Consider the following 16,788-nt stretch of genomic DNA (forward strand, 5'->3'; position numbering starts at 1 on the left):
AGAAAATTACTTGGAAGAGTGACAGGGGGAGGCAGAAGGAGATGTGTCTTCTATCCACTGGTTCCCTCCCCAAATGGCCACAACAGCCAGCTTTCCATCCAGGTCTCCTAGAAGGGTGGCAGGGGGCCCATCTGCTGCTTTCCTAGGCACATTGACAAGAAGCTGTGTCAGAAACCCAACAGCTGGGACTTGAACTAGCATTCCAGTATGCGTGTGGGCATCTCCAATGGCAGCTTAACCTCTGTACCACCAGTGTGTGCTCCCCTGAGCATTGGCTTCTGCCTTTGCCCAGCCCCAGCTATTGTAGGCATTTGAAATAAATACCTCCTGATAAATACCTCAGGGATACAGACTACTTTGTTAGATTCCAAACTCTCTTGTGTTCTAAGCCATCAATTACAATCTTCTAGACATACAGTTGGTCTGGTCTGGGAGAGGTAAGCTGAAGCAGTGAATAACAGGTGATACCATCTTCAGCAATTACTCAAAAGTCAAGAAATTCGTGGTTTTTTTTGTTTTTTGTTTTTTTCTTAATTCCTGGTTGAAAATTGAACACCTGTTAAGAGGGGACGATGTGGAAATTCAGAAGTCTAGAAGCCTTTTAAGGAAAAAATTAGGAAGAATACTTTTTGAGAAATGGAGTGAATCTTGAATTTGGAACGTAAGAATTATAATGGCCACTCTGAGTCTCTGCTGTGTGCCAGGCTTTGTGTAAGCATTGTTCACTTAATCTCCAGGATAACTAGTAGGCAAATGGTAATCTCTCACGGCTAAAGAACCGAAGGCTTAGATCAAGTGACTTGCACAACGGTATAGATCTAACAAGCGGGGGAGCTGTGATTCGGACTCAGGCTGGCTTCAGAGCTGGCCGGTAGGCCACAAAACTACCTCACCGCAGGAACTACGGGCAAGGAACCGAACTTTGAGATTTTCTGAGCTAGCCTTGCAGATTACAAAATGGCTCACAGGCCAGGAATAGGATTCTGATCATCTTTACTCATTCTGAGAAGAGGTTGTTAAACTGTGGCTGGGAGGCACGCTGACGTCTTGCACCTGAGGCTGGGCAGAACCGGCTGAAGGTCGAGAACGTCCCTCCCTCGTGAGTATTCTCGACAGTTCCTACAGCCCCCTTCCAAGTGTGAAGCAGAAAACGAGGGACCGTCGTGGGGAGCGAAGCCACACGAGCCACTCGCGGCGGGCGGCCGCGTCCTGTCCCGACTGACAGGTGCAAGCCCACCAGACGCTTCCTCCATCCGCGAGGTCCAGTGCCGGGAGCGGTCGCCCTGCGCCCTCAGTCCCCCAAACCCTAGGCGGCCGGCAGCCCAGGCCCGGCCCTGCGGCGGCGCCAGGCTCCGCCCGCCCCGGCTTCGGCCGCTCCTCGGCCGGGATGCGGCTCAGCGGCCGCGCCCGCAGCGACGCAAGGCCGGCAGAGGCCGCGGGGGCGGGGCCTGGGGCGGGCCCGGGGCGGGGCCCGCGGGGGGCGGGGCCGCCGGCTGCTCGCGCGCGCCGCCGAAGCTCCGCGCGCCGTCGCGCCGGCCCGGCGTCCCTGTGAAGCCTCGGCCGCCGATGGGGGAGGTGGAGCCGGGGCCCGCGGGCCCGCTGGAGCCCCCGGAGCCGCCTGAGGCGCCCGCGATCCGCCAGCCGGGAGGAATCCGGGTCCTGAAGGTGAGGCGGACGAGCAGGCGGGCGGGCCGGGGAGGGGATCCTAGAGGGCAGAGGCCGCCCGCGCCCGGCGCGGTACCCGAGGCGGCCGGCGACCCCCGCCCCGCGTCAGGCCGTCGGCTGCGCCGCCCCACAGCCCCGCGCTCTCGGCCGCGGGCGCCGCGGTCCCTGCGGTCCCTGCCGAGGCCTCCGCGTCGCTCCCCCGCCGAGGCCTCGGCCGCCCGCGTCCCTGTCGCTGCCCATCCTTGGCCGCGCGCCACAGCCCCGCAGGCCCCCGCCTCCGGGCCCCCGGCTGCCGCCCCCCGGGCCTGCCTCAGTCGCCCCTGGGCCCCGGGGGGCTCCGAGGGCCGACCGCTCCCGGCGCGGCAGCGGGGCTGGAAGTACGCAGAGCTCTCCCCGGACACCTGAAGACATCACCCCAGCGGGAGGATGGCGGCGATGATTGGCCGGTGCTGCGGGGAGCTTGGGGCCGCGCGGCCGGAGCGGGCACTCTCGGCCCTCGGGGTTTACTGCCCAACTTAGGACCCGGCGCCGGCTCGCGGACGCCCCGCCGGGCAGGAGAGCCCCGGGACGAGCCGCTCCGCGGGGACGAGCCGGGCGCGTGGTGCGGGGGAGCCGGGGCCGGGCCGAAGGGGCGCTCCTGCGGGCGGGAGCCGGCCGGCGACCCGGCGGGACGGGGCTGGGGGAGCCGTTATGCAACAGGCAGCCGGAGGGGCGGTGGGGGGGCAGGAACTGGGGAGTGGGAGGCTGTGGACATGGATGCGGGCTGGGAGGCAGGGGCGGCTTGGAGATGATGGCTGGAAGTTTCGGCGTACCAGGAATGCCAAGGTGGGGAGAGGACAGTGCAGATGGGTAAGGGAGTGGTTGTGTGAGGCTCACTGGGCGGAGTTTGCTACTAGCCTTTGGAATAGTTGCTGAGAAATTTTTCTGTAGGTCAAATGTGTGAACGAGGTGTCCTTCGGAGGTGGAATGGAATTCCTTCTGGAGTTGAGGAAGAGAGAGCGAGCGAGCGACAGGATTTGAAACTTGCCACAGGGAAGGAAGAAAGGAAATTCATGTCTTTCAGAAATACTGTGGGAAACAGGGAGAACACATGATGCTCAAGAATGCATTAATCCTTGTTAATTGGGATTGTGGTTGAGCAATATTGTGTTATTAAGATTATTATTAAGTTAAGATTATTAGGACATCCCCCAAATGGAAACTCTCTCTCTCTCATTCTCTCTCTCTCTCTCTCATTCTCAGATAGATATGTGAATCCATGAAACATTGCATAGACTATAATTCTGTAGAATGGGAAACATTTTCTCCTGCTTTTATCTCCCAGTCTTAACACAGGGACTTAAATAGCTTTTCATAGTTTAACTCTGACTTCTGTATAAACCTTATACCTGTTTATTGGTATTTATGTCCTTTTTTTTTTTTTTTTTTTTTTTTTGACAGGCAGAGTAGATAGTGAGAGAGACAGAGAGAAAGGTCTTCCTTTTTGCCGTTGGTTCACCCTCCAATGGCCACTGAGGCCGGTGCATCTCGCTGATCCGAAGCCAGGAGCCAGGTGCTTCTCCTGGTCTCCCATGCGGGTGCAGGGCCCAAGCACTTGGGCCATCCTCCACTGCCTTCCCGGGCCATAGCAGAGAGCTGGCCTGGAAGAGGGGCAACCGGGACAGAATCCGGCGCCCCAACCGGGACTAGAACCTGGTGTGCCGGCGCCGCAAGGCGGAGGATTAGCCTGTAAAGCCACGGCGCCGGCCTGTTTATTGGTATTTATTTAAAGTGGTAACATCATGAAAGTGTAAATTGTGGATGAACAGAATACAGAATTTCCTCTGGTCTGGCTTACTAGGAAATGCCCTAGAAGGTAAACAGCTTTGGATTTTTTGGTAACAACTGTTTTTGGTGATGGAATGAGTTGTGAGAGGAAACTTAATTGAGACATGAGGACCTTTATTGAAGACAGACTACCACTGGTTCCCTCATGTTCCAATCTGGGGACCATTAGAGACATTCCAGTAGTTGGTGTTGATTACCATACTGAGCTCCTGCTGTGGGAGGCATCTCTTGTTTTATTGCAGCTAGTATAGATCTCCAAGTAAAGGCTAATGTAACTAAGCCTATATACGTTGGCTAGATTAGGTCAAGGTCCATCTGCATGAAGTTTTGGAAAATTTTGTTAAAAATATAATTTCAGGTTTATTTAGCAAGTTGCTGATGCATAGATTGGTAAGTTTTTCAGATGCTTTCTATAGTTTTGAGATTTATTTGTTTATCTTGTTCAATCTGTAGAAGATAAGAAGTTACAACTAATCTAGTTGGTGTAAAATTCACTTAAGGTTTTATCAAAATTGTGTATATTGTTTTAAACAATACTAAAAAATTTTAAAGAACTGACATTATTCATCCTCTATCTCGTCCCACTCCTCCACCGCTCAATTCCAGAATATTCTATAACATGCATATTTTCAGAGGTGAGCCCATGTTGTTTTGAAGTTTTGAATGCAGAAACATCTTCTAGGAACATTTTCTACCTTAAACTATTTTCCATTCTAAGAAAACTGAGTTGCTAGATCCTGTTTTTGCCATAGATATCTTATTCTTAATTGTATATATATATGAGTGTTTAATAGTCTGTCACCTTTGACCTCATCATAGGCCTCATATATTATCTTTAAGTTCAGAGAGTTAGAAGTTAATGAAACAGTGGGTGTTTAATTCATGGCTTACTCTAAGATGTTTTGCTTCCTAGAACAATCTTTAAATCTTAACTGTACTCTTTATGCACTAACTTGATGTGAGAGATGGTTATAGTTGTGTTGTCTTTTTAGATAGGTTTGTGAAAACAGTTCTTATTTAAGAGTTGAGGAGAAAATACAGTGTCCTTAGTCGAGCAGTTCCAGTGGAATGGTGATTCTAAAAGCTGAAAGCAGCTCCGGGAACGGTGTCATCAGCAGTGTTGGCTGCTCAGAGGTCTTCTCCAGCAATCACCTGCTGTTAGACAGGGGAGCAGCACCTTCTTGAGAAGAAGGGAGAAGCAGGCAGTGCAGCAGGGGCTAGTAATAGCCAAACAGTCCATCTAGAGCGCTGTTGTAAGACTGCTTGGCTTATGATGCAGACCTTTTAAATGATCAGGTTGGAGAGAGGATATCTACTGAAATTCTGTTGCCGCAGTCCATTGTTGTGGGGTGGAGACATGTAGACTGGAGACAGACCTTTTGTGGTAAATGATGACCAACAATACACAGTTTTGATCATGTAAAGTTCCTTAAGGGATTTAGTCTATTTTTAAAAGATTTATTTATGTGAAAGAGCAATAGAGAAAGCAAGGGAGAGAACAAGTAGAGATCTTCCACCTTCTGGTTCACGCCCCACATGGCTGTAACAGCAAGGTCTGGGCCAGGCCAAATCCAGGAGCTGGGAACTCCACCCTGGTCTCACGTATGGGTGGCCCAAGTATTTGGGCCGTCTGCCACTGCTGCTTTCTCAAGGGAAATGAATCAGAAATGGAGCAACTGGAACTCAAACTAATGCTCCAATATAGGATGCAATTGTAGAAGCAGCATCTTAACCTGCTATGTCACAGTGCTGGCCCCGAGGAACTTAGTTTTAAGGGAAATAAGAGCATGTTAAGAAAAATGACTGGCCGGCGCCGTGGCTCACTAGGCTAATCCTCCGCCTTGTGGCGCCGGCACACCGGGTTCTAGTCCCGGTCGGGGCACCGGATTCTGTCCCGGTTGCCCCTCTTCCAGGCCAGCTCTCTGCTGTGGCCAGGGAGTGCAGTGGAGGATGGCCCAAGTGCCTGGGCCCTGCACCCCATGGGAGACCAGGAGAAGCACCTGGCTCCTGCCATCAGATCAGCACGGTGCGCCGGCTGCAGTGCGCCAACCGCGGCGGCCATTGGAGGGTGAACCAATGGCAAAGGAAGACCTTTCTCTCTGTCTCTCTCTCACTGTCCACTCTGCCTGTCAAAAAAAAAAAAAAAAAAAAAAGACTGAATCCTCATAGGGAAAAATATCATGTATGATCTAACATATTACTTCCTGGGGACTTTATTGACTTTTCTGAGATTGGGCCATTATTTGACCTTAGAAAATTTCTTTAAAGAGAGGTGGTTTGTGTAATAGTGTGTGCTCATTCATTTTTCTCCATTGAGTTCAGAATTCAGTTTGTTTTACTTTTTTCCATAATTATTTTGGTAAATGTTTATTCATTTTTATTTATTTGAGAGGAAGAGTGAGAGTGAAAGGGAGAGGGAGATACTGAGACATTGAGATTGGGATCTTCCGTCTCCCTATATGCTCACAACATCAGGGGCTGAGCCATGCTGAAGTCAAAAGCCAAGAAATCCATCTGGGTCTCCCAGGGGGGTGGCAGGGACTCAGGACTTGAACGATAATAGCATTAGAAGCCAAAGTGGGTGTGTAACCTGACCCCAGGCATTCTGGGATACTGGTGTCTAAGCAGTGGTAGTGCCCACCTCCAGAGATTCTTTGTTACTATACTGTGTAGATTACGATTTTCAGATGGATCAGTAAATCTTTTCCAATGATTTTATAAAAGGAATAGTTAAAATCAACCATGGAGTGGCCATTGAGCCTAGCAGTTAAGACTCCCACATAAGGGTAGGCATTGTGCGCAGGTTATGCTGCTGCTTGGGACGTCTACAACCCAAGTTGGAGTGCCTGGCATCAAGACCCACCTTCACTTCCAGTTCAGTTTCCTTTAATGCACACCCTGGCAGGCAGCAGGTGATGACTCAGCTGCCATCCATGTGGGAGACCCAGATGGGGTTCCTGGTGGCTGATTTCAGCCTGGCCCAGCCTGGCTATGGTGGGCGTTTGGGGAGTGAACCTGCAGATGGAAGATGTCTGTTTCTCTGTCTTTTTGCCTTTCAAATAAATAAAAGTAACAAATAAACTTAGGGGGAAAAACAGATACCAGAATTCTGTGTTGGGTTTGATACTTAGCTCTGACTCCTCACTCTTGTTTTCTGCAAATGTGGACACTGGGAGGCAGTGGTAATGGTTCAAGTGATTGGATTCCTGCCAACCACATGGGAGACCTGGATTGAGCTTTGGCCCCTGCCATTGTAAGCATTTGAAGAGTGAACCAGTGGATGCAAGTGCTCTTTTGTTTCTAAAAAACAACAACAATAACAACAACAACCAGTGCTTAACTAATTAATATTAAGTGGCACCAATATGATGGTCCTTGTGTTTATGACACACACACTTGGCGGCTGTTTGTTAATTCTGAAGTAGTCAGCGTTGAGGAAGTGTGCTTGAAGTGATGAGAGACCAAGTTCCCACTTGTAGCAGGGCTTTAATCCCTTTTCTCTGAAGTTAGAATGAATAATAATCCTCATGGTTTTGAGTAGGTATACTCAAATCCCCCGAGATCCACAAAATGCTGCATTTACCTGTGTTATCCTACATTTGAACTGTGAGTCTCTTTTCATCCTTGTTTTTTTTCCCTTCCCATGTGAGAATACTTGCTACCTTTTCCTTGCCCCCTTTTTTACAGACTTTAGAAATATAATTTTAAGTGCCCAAATTACCCTCAACTATCTCATCTCAATAATTATAAAAATATCTGTGTTTAATTTATTTATTTGAAAAGAGATAATTTTTACAGAGAGATTTCCCATTCGCTGGTTTGCTCCCCAGCTGGCCACAATGGCCAGGACTAGGCCAGGACGAGGCCAAGCCAAAGCCAGGAGCCAGAACCCAGAAGCTTCTTTGGCTGCCACGTGGGTGGCCCGAGCTGAAGCACCTGGGCCCTCTTCTGCTGTTTTGTAGGGCATGTTAGCAGGGAGCTAGATTGGAAGTGGAGCAGCTAGGACTCGAACCAGCGCTCATAGGGGATACCGGCATCTACCACTTGATTTATTCATAGGTATTTCAATTCCCCAGTAAGAAATATTAGTGCAACAGTTTGTTGTTGTTTTTTTTTTTTTTAGGATTTTTATTTATTTGAAATGCAGTCATCTGGTGAATGAACCATCGGATGGAAGATTGATCTCTCTCTCTCTGTCTCTTATTCTCTGTGTAACTCTGACTTTCAAATAAACAAAATTTTAAAAAAGCAGAGTTAGAGGGAGAGACAGAGATCTTCCATCCACTGGCTCACTCCCCAAATGACTGCAAAAGCTGGGGCTGAGTGAGGACAAAGCCAAGAGCCCATTTCTGCTTCTGGGTCTCATGTGTTGATAGGGGCCCAAGGACTTGGGCCATCCTCCACTGTTTTCCCAGGAACATTAATGGGGAGCTGCATCAGAAGTGGAGCAGCCAGGTCTTGAACTGGCGCCTATATGGAATGCCAGTGGGCGTCCCAGACAACGGCTTAACTCACCATACCACAGTGCCAGCAGTGGAACTATTTTTATTTATTCTCTTTCATATTGCAGCTGATAGAGAGAAAAGATATAGGCTTCTCTACAAAAAATGGAGATTTTTCCCAGGTTTGTTCAGCTTCTTAAGGGGTTAATTGAGCTGAAGTATAGATTGGGAATACATTTCTGTAATATCAGCTGACTTGTGCATACATCTCTACACCAGTCTGTGTTAACACATAATAGGTTGTCGGTGGAAGAGAGGAAGAAATAGCAAATAAATAATGAAAACCCATTGTCAAACACATACATTAAAAGTATGTTCAGGGCTAGCGCTGTGGTGTAGCTGGTGAAGCAGTACCGGCATTCCATATGGGTACCAGTTTGATTTCCAGCTGGTCCACTTCTCATCCAGCTCTCTGCTATGGCCTGGGAAAGCAGTACTAGATGGCACAAGTCCTTGAGCCCCTGTACCTGTGTGGGAAGCCCGGAAGAAGCTCCTGGCTCCTGGCTTTGGATCATCGCAGCTCCAACTGTTGCGGTTATCTGGGGAGTGAACCAGCAGATTGAAGACCTCTCTCTGCCTCTGCCTCTCAAATAAACAAATAAACCTTAAAAAAAAAAAAAGAAAAAGAAAAAGAAAAAAATGAAAAAAGTATGTTCTAGAAGCTCTACTGAAGAGAGTAAAGTCATTAATTCTTTCTAGATTGGAGGAGGGGAGAATGGGGAAGAGAGAGGAGGACATGGAAGGACATGGAAGTTTCTGTGGATAGGGTGATATCTGAGTAGAGTTTTGAAGAATAACTCATGTAGACAAGATGGTGAAGAACGTTGCAGACAAGTCACAGAAATGTGTAATCATTGGTGTGTTTGGGTATTTGCAAATAGTTGGGTATGACTGAAGGATATGGGGAAAGAAACTGCAGAGGTTGGTTAGTGTGATTGTGGAAATTCCTTTTTTAAATTAAAACAGAAATGACCTGTCATTAACATAGAGCAGGGAAACATTGAATTTGAGAATCTTGCTTTTTTTTTTTTAAGGATTTATTTATTTATTTGAAAGTCAGAGTTACACAGAGAGAGGAGAGGCAGAGAGAAAGGTCTTCCATCTGCTGGTTCACTCCCCAGATGGCCACAACGGCTGGAGCTGAGCTGATCTGAAGCCAGGAGCCAGGAGCTCCTTCTGGGTCTCCCATACAGGTGCAGGGGCCCAAGGACTTGGGACATTTTCTGCTGCTTTCCCAGGCCGTAGCAGAGAGCTGAATAGGAAGTGGAGCAGCTGTGTCTCAAACCGGCGCCCATATGAGATGCCAGCACTTCAGTGCAGGGCGTTAACCCACTGCACCACAGTGCCAGCCCCAAGAAACTTGTTATATTGGCTGTTTTTACCTTGAGATAACTTGATGTCACAATGTGTGTATGAATTTCACATACCAGAGTTGTTGAATGCAGTAGTAATTTTTTGAAACATGAAAGCAATGGAGAGAATATTTGTGTGTTTTTGTATTGATATTGTCCTTATTTCAGATATGAGGCAGAGGGTTAGAACCCTTGAGAAACTTACATATTTGCATAAAGAGATACTCAAATTTTTGTCAGTTGTGACATTGTTTCCAGCACGAAAAATTGGAAACTAAATACCATCAACAGGCTAGTGAGTAAGTTATATTGTATTCATAAAATGGAATATTATTCAAATGAATGAGCTTTGTGTATTAGCATAGTTGCATTTCTAAGTTTGTTGAACTAAATAAAATTGCAAGGTGAAACTTAAGTATGTTGAGGTTTAGCTAAATTTTTACATCAGGTAAAACAGTACTAAGTATATACTCTTACTGCCTTTGTACGTCTAGTTTATAGTATATGGCAAACAAAATGCTTGGAATGATAAGTACCAAATGCAGTGGTGTGTTTATTTCTGGAGAAAGAAAGGAAGGAGTTGCCAGATAACCACAGCTGTGTATCTAGGAATGTTTTGGATACATGTGTGTTCTTTAGAGTAATGATAGCAGCTAAATGTGGCAAAATAGTAAAATTTGTGCAAGTTGGATGGTTGGTACAAAGATTTTTTTTTTTTAAGATTTATTTATTTGAAAGGCAGAGTTACAGAGAGGCAGAGGTAGAGAGAGAGAGAGAGGTCTTCCATCTGCTTGTTCACTCTCCAAATGGCCACAGTGGCCCAGCTCTGGCCAATCCTAAGCCAGGAGCCAGGAGCTTCTTCTGGGTTTCCCATGTGGGTGCAGGGACCCAAGGACTTGGCCATCTTCTGCTGCTTTCCCAAGCTACAGCAGAGAGCTGGATTGGCGGTGGAGCAGCTGGTGTCCATATGGATGCTGGCCCTGAAGGCAGCGGCTTTACCTGTTGCGCCACAGTGCTGGCTCCTGTTTTGTTATCCTTGATGCTTGTCTGTAAAAGAGAGGGTCAGAGTAGTTGATTGATGTGTGAGAATCTAGTAGTAAGTTAGGAATGGGCAGGTGGAGGTTGATGTGGTACAGTGAGTTTAGCTGTGGTTTGCAATGCTGGCATCCCGTATGTAAGCACTGATTCAAGTCCTGGCTTCTCTGCTTCCGATCGAGGTACCTACTAATGTGCCTGGGAAGGCAAGAGAAGATTTTCCAAGTACTTGGGCCTCTGCCACCTGTGTGGGAGATCCGGATGGAGTTTTTGTTTTTTGTCTTTGGCCTAGCCCAGACCTGGCTGTTGTATACATTTGGGAAGTGAACCAGCTGGTGGAAGGTCTCTTTATCTCACTCTCTGTCTCTCTCTGTCTCTCTCTGCCTTTCAAATAAATAAATAAATAAATACATAAATAATTAAAAAAAAAAAAAAAAACACGGGCAAATGCTGAGGGATCCACAGCAGGAGGGGATACTGAAGTGAAATGTTAGTGAATATAAAGTAGGGAGGTGATGACAGAACTTGTCTAACTCAGTCAGACATTCTGGCTAATTTCTTTCTCATGGTATTTTTTTAGAGAAATATGAAACGCAATGGAAGCAGAAATTGTTTGACTAGGAGAAGTAGGTTTGGTTCTCGAGAAAGAGACTGGCTGAGAGAAGATGTGAAGAGAGGCTGTGTTTACCTGTATGGCGCAGAGACCAGCACTGCCACTCCAGCCACCGCCTCCTCTACTTCCTGCTCCTCCTCCTCCTCTGACTTACATCTTGTCCTTTGCACAGTGGAGACACCAGTGTCAGAAATATGTGCTGGAGAGGGAAGAGAAAGTCTATATATACAGCTTCATGGAGACCTGGTCAGGTGAGATTTGAGTTTTAACACTCTAATTCTACTGTAACATAAATCATTTGTGTTTCTGCTTAGAAGTTAGCATTGTAATCATGCTGGAAATGATGTTGACTAGGAGTGATGAGGATTGAAAAAATTTTATGCTCTAAATGCTAAGTTTATGATTCTTGAATTTAAAAACTATCAGTAAAGAAAAATTAGAGGGTTTTTTTAAAATTTGGAATGGGTCATAGGTGAGTTATCTATAAATTTAAAATAAATGTTTTAACTGTTAATTTTTCTGAAAAGTAGACAGAACTAAATATAAATTTATAAAAGGTTAGAGATTGAGCAGTAAGCCCTGTCTCCTCCATTTCCTGACTTCTCAGATATTCTCAGATATTTCTATGGAGAAAGTTGTTATTACTAGATTTTTATAGAATCAAGGATATTTTATGCAATCATAAATGTATATATTTGCTAACGCATGACTATGTGTCTCTACTTCTCTCTTTATAAAAACTAATGGTGCTATATGCAACATATTGTTGATTTAATATCCCTTAGTGATCTTTCCCTATTAATAGCTATGTAGTTATCATTTATTTAATGGCTGCAGTAGTATTCCATTTTATGAGTCTACTATAATTTTAGCCCATCTCCAATTAACGGACATTCAATTTGTTACCAATTTTTTACTACTACAAACGGTTCTGCACTGGTTCTTGTGATAGCTGTCATATATAGGAATCTGTCTTTAGGATAAACTCCTGGTAGTGGAGTTTATGAGAATTGTAATTTTGACAGATATGTCAAATTCCTTTTCATAGAAGTTATATCTCCATCAAAAATGATAAAAGTGTATCTGTTTCCCCTTCAAAATGTGTTAATACTATATTTTATATAGAAATAGATTCGCATGCATAAGCACATACCTGCTCGTAAATAGAAATGATTGTTGAGAGTTTTTAAATTATAGAATGATTTCAAGAAAATCTTTTTCCAAGCCTAGTGACTTAGATTTTTGCAAATATAGTGTGAATTTTTTTTTTTTTTAATTTTCATTTTTTTGGAAGAATGAAGCTGAACATGTTTTCACTGGCTTAAAACCATTCCTGTCCTAAAACTTTTCTATACAAATGTGAAGAAGAATGTTCTTGTAGTATTCTTAAACTGTGCGTATGAACTCTTTGGTTCAGTTATTTTTTTATTAAAGATCATTATGAGTTCTTTGAATTAGACATGATAATAGCTCTTTAAATGCCCCACCAATTTGTTTTTTCCTCTACTTCCTGTTCCCAGTAATAAAAAATGTCTTGAAACAGAATTCAAAGCTGTGAGTAAGGTTGACAGTGAGAAAGGAAGCTCCCAGTTATACCTTGAAAGTGTGATAATAATAGTAACACCTTTAGCTGAGTTAAAAATTTGATGTCCTTTTTTTAAAGTGTAAATTGAGGTTTGCTGTGTATTTTAGAATTTGGACTAATTCTTGAGAAAGTAGATTAGCATTTGAATGTTTTCGTTGTTCACCAGTTAACTACCTTTCCTAAATCCATTTGTAAAACAAAAGGATCAGACTGGGTGATCCTTAGGCTTTTCTAAATCTGAACACTGATTCTGATCTAATTTTATCAGGTGGGAAGTCTTGACCTAGATTGTAGCTGGTAGTGATTGATTGAGTTCACTTATTTAAGCATATGACTAATTCATTTATATACCAATGATTACTTCTACACATAATTTAAAAATATGGGGAAAACCCTGCTGGAATTGGTTTGCTAGCACTAGTTGTGTGATTAGTTAAGTATCCAAATGTGGTATAGTTTACTATCTAAACTGTACTTAGAGAATGTCTGTCTTTAGTCCTGTAGCTTTGATAATTTATAATGAAATAATTCTTTGAAGATACAGTTGATTAGCAAATAATGAAAACACTGTTGAACTGTTTGAAGGAATATATTTTCATTGCCAGACAGGAGCTCAAGAACTCTTAATCCTGCTAAGACGGTGATGCCGATGCAGATGCTGACAGATTGCAGCCAGTGCTAAGCATTTCTTTGTGCCAGTCAGTCTGCTTTATGCACATTTTCTTAAAATCCTCCCAATAACTTCAAGGGAAGTAGTGTAATTCCTTTGAGTTGGTGAAAATTGAGACTTTAAGAGAGCTCTGGTAACCCACACAAGGTCAGGCAGATGCTGCCAGGCAGTTGGAATACCTAAATCATTCAAGATAGATGATGGACTTCATTCTAAGTAACAGCTCTCTGGAAGAGGAGTAGGCACAGTAGTAACCCTTAGTTTCATTTTTTAGCTTATTTCAAGATCTTTCTTGGGTCTATTACTCAGCTGTTAATTATTCGGTCTTAGATTATCTAATTAGAGGAGAGGGTACTTTTTCATCATGGCCCTTTATAAGATAATTGACAATCTATTGCAGTATCTTTTTTAAAAGAACCTTATTTGCTGATTACTGATGTATAATATGTATTCATTGAAGAAATTATGAGAACTGAAAAATTAGGAAGAGAAAACAGTATTCAGTTACACTTTTTTAAACGATGTATTTATTTATTTGAAAGGCAGAATTACAGAGAGAGAGGCAGAGGGAGAGAGGTCTTCCATCTGCTGGTTCATTCCCCAGATGGCCACAACTGCTGGAGCTGCACTGATCTGAAGCCAGGAGCCAGGAGCTTCCTCCAGGTCTCCCAAGTGGGTGCAGGAGCCCAAGGACTTGTGCCATCTTGTACTGCTTTCCCAGGCCATAGCAGAGAGCTGGATTGGAAGTGAAGCATCTGGAAATCAAATTGGCACCCATATGGGATGCCAGCACTGCAGGTGGCGGGTTTACCCACTATACCACATTGCTGGGCCCCCAGTTACTTTTTGGTGATGGAACAAATGCATAAGCCTTAGCCATTCTTGCTCACTGCCCAAAAGATAGATAAACAATGGAATTTATTCCTTGCCTTTGAATCTCAATTGGGTCTCACACCCTATTGCCTTCATACCCCACCCCTCCATGGCCACCTGAAAGACCAGTTATTAGAATGCCTGAAAGACCAGTCCAGTTATTCACCTCTGCCTGCTGTCCCCTACCCCCATCCCCATCCGTAGCCCTCCTCCATGTATTCCATCAAATGTCACCCACCTCTACGAATTTATTTTATCTGAATAAATTCATTCTGGCACTAAATTCATACACTGCCTCCTCTATATTCTGCACCTCTTTTCCTAACACTTATGCTTTATGTAGATTACTTCATTTAATCATCATAACAGTCTTGTTAGATGAATTTTTTCCTCTTCATAGCTAAAGAAAACAAAATTAAGCATCTCACCTGAGAGTAGTCAGCTAGTAAGAGGTGGAACTGAAGTTTGAACCTGGGCATTCTGATACCAGATTCCATTCCCTTAACCTATGGTGGTGACATTTCCCCCCCCCCCACACATACTTCTTGATAATTACATAATTGAGCTCATAATCATATATTCAATTTTATATCCTGTCTATTTCACTTAATAGATCATTTTACTTTCATTGTATCATTAAAAATTCTTTAGACTCTAGTTTTAATAGACAAAGAATATTTTGTTTTATGGATATATATATATACACACTATCTGTTGCTTACAAATTGAGAAATAAAATGCAATAATGGTTGAAAGGTTGGATTTTAGAATAAGAATGTGTGGGTTCAAATCCAGGCTTTGACAGTTACTATGCCAGTTATATAGTGCTTTGTGCCTCAGTGATGGAGGATGATAATATTTGTATTATTGAGTTGTTTGGAGGATTAAATTAATGATATATGTTATGAAGATTTTATGTTATGAAGAATATATGTTATGGATTTTTTATTTTATTTTTATATTATTTTATATTATATATTATATTTTTATATTAATTATGTTATGAAGATTATGTTATGGATTTTTTATTTTATTTTATCTTTTTATTTGGATGGCAGAGTTACAGAGAAAGAGAGAGGGAGAGAGAGAGAGGTCTTCCATCCACTGATTCACTCCTCAAATGGCTAAAGCAGCTGGGGCTTGCCAGGCTGAAGCCAACAGTCAGGAGCTTCTTCTGTTCTCCCACATTGAGTGCAGGGGCCCAAGAACTTGGGCCATCCTCCACTGCTTTCCCAGACATATTAGCAGGGAGTGGATGGAAAGTGGAGAAGCCGTGATTCTGCTGGCACCCAAGTGGGATGCCAGCTCTACAGATGGAGACTTAACCTGTTACGTCACAGCACCAATTCAGTGAATTGATGCTTGTAAAATAATGCTGCTTATACTGTCTACTTAGGGAGCTTGTTGAAATATAGATTCTGATTGAGAAGGGTAGGGCCTGAGATTGTATATTTCTGTTAAGTTCTGAAGTGATGTGCTGTAGTTCATAGCAAGGAAGTAAAATAGTTAGAATGATGTATGATTTTTTTTTTAAAGATTTATTTTATTTATTTGAAAGCTGGAGTTACAGAGAGAGGTAGAGACAGACAGAAAAGTCTTGCATCTACTGGTTCATTCCCCAAATGGCTATAATGGCCAGGGATGGGCCAGGCCAAAACCAGGAGGTTCTTCGTGGTCTCGCATGTGGGTGCAAGGCCTCAAGGTCTTGGGCCATCCTCCCTTGCTTTCCCAGGTGTATTAGCAGGCAGTTAGATCAGAAATGGAGCAGCTGGGACTTGAACTGGCACCCATATGGGATGCCAGCACTGCAGGCTGGGGTTTTAATCCCCCTGTGCCGCAGCACCGCCCCACGGCTTCTAATAAATGCTCAGTCAACATTACCATTTGGTTTGTTTCAGTCATTCAGCTCCCAGAAGTAGTGTTGTGTGTTGACTCATCCAGTGCCATGAATCTTCACATTGCCAGTTTCCTTAGTGTAGGTCCTGGAAATGGGATTCCTGAAACTAAAATTACCCTGTTTTCTCTGAATCACTCCACTGCTTCTTTCCTTTTGTCCATTATGGACTTGTCACTTTAGTATAACTCAGGGATTATTAATATATAGAAATTTAACATGTGAAGGTACTAATGAAACTGAGTTACCCAACTCAGCGTGCTCTACCTAGCTCAACACTCTGCCCCCCCCCCCCCACCTTTCCATCTGGTAATAAGTGCAGAGACAGGATTCTTTGGTTGTCACAACTGCTGGGAAGAGTTACTGGTAGTTATGGGGCAAAGACCAAAAGAGGCTTAATGTCTTCATGTATGGGGCAGAACAAAGAGTTGTCTTCGCAAAACCAAGAGTGTTCCAATTGGGTATCAATGAAACTATTTCCCTTTGATTTATAGTTGTGACAGAGGCCCATAGAATTTAGGTAGAAAGCACATTCCTGAAGCTGACTGGTGATAAGGTTTCTTTTTTTTTTTTTTTTTTTAAGGTTTATTTTATTTATTTGAAAGGCAGGGTTACGGCAGAGGTGCAGAGGCAGAAAGAGAGAGAGAGAAAGAGAGAGAGAAAGGTCTTCCATCTTCTGGTTCACTCCCAGATGGCCCCAATGGCCAGCGAAGCCAGAAGCAGGAGCTTCTTCTGTGTCTTCCACGCAGATGCAGGGTCCTAAGGACTTGGC

General features: G+C 44.2%; 1 protein-coding gene across 2 annotated transcripts in view; it reads left to right on the forward strand.

The window, feature by feature from the left end:
* The first annotated feature begins 1,566 nt into the window (after positions 1 to 1,566).
* Positions 1,567 to 16,788, forward strand: part of PHLPP2 (PH domain and leucine rich repeat protein phosphatase 2) — a 90,258-nt gene continuing 75,036 nt past the window's right edge. The window contains exons 1-2 of one of the 2 annotated variants that reach the window (XM_062176759.1): positions 1,567 to 1,665; positions 10,962 to 11,245. In XM_062176759.1, coding sequence (XP_062032743.1) covers positions 1,567 to 1,665; positions 10,962 to 11,245 — 383 coding nt within the window. The remainder of the gene's footprint in view (positions 1,666 to 10,961; positions 11,246 to 16,788) is intronic. The other variant, XM_062176760.1, reaches the window with a different exon arrangement.

This window comes from Lepus europaeus, chromosome 19 (genome assembly GCF_033115175.1).
Source record: "Lepus europaeus isolate LE1 chromosome 19, mLepTim1.pri, whole genome shotgun sequence".
Lineage (NCBI taxonomy): Eukaryota > Metazoa > Chordata > Mammalia > Lagomorpha > Leporidae > Lepus > Lepus europaeus.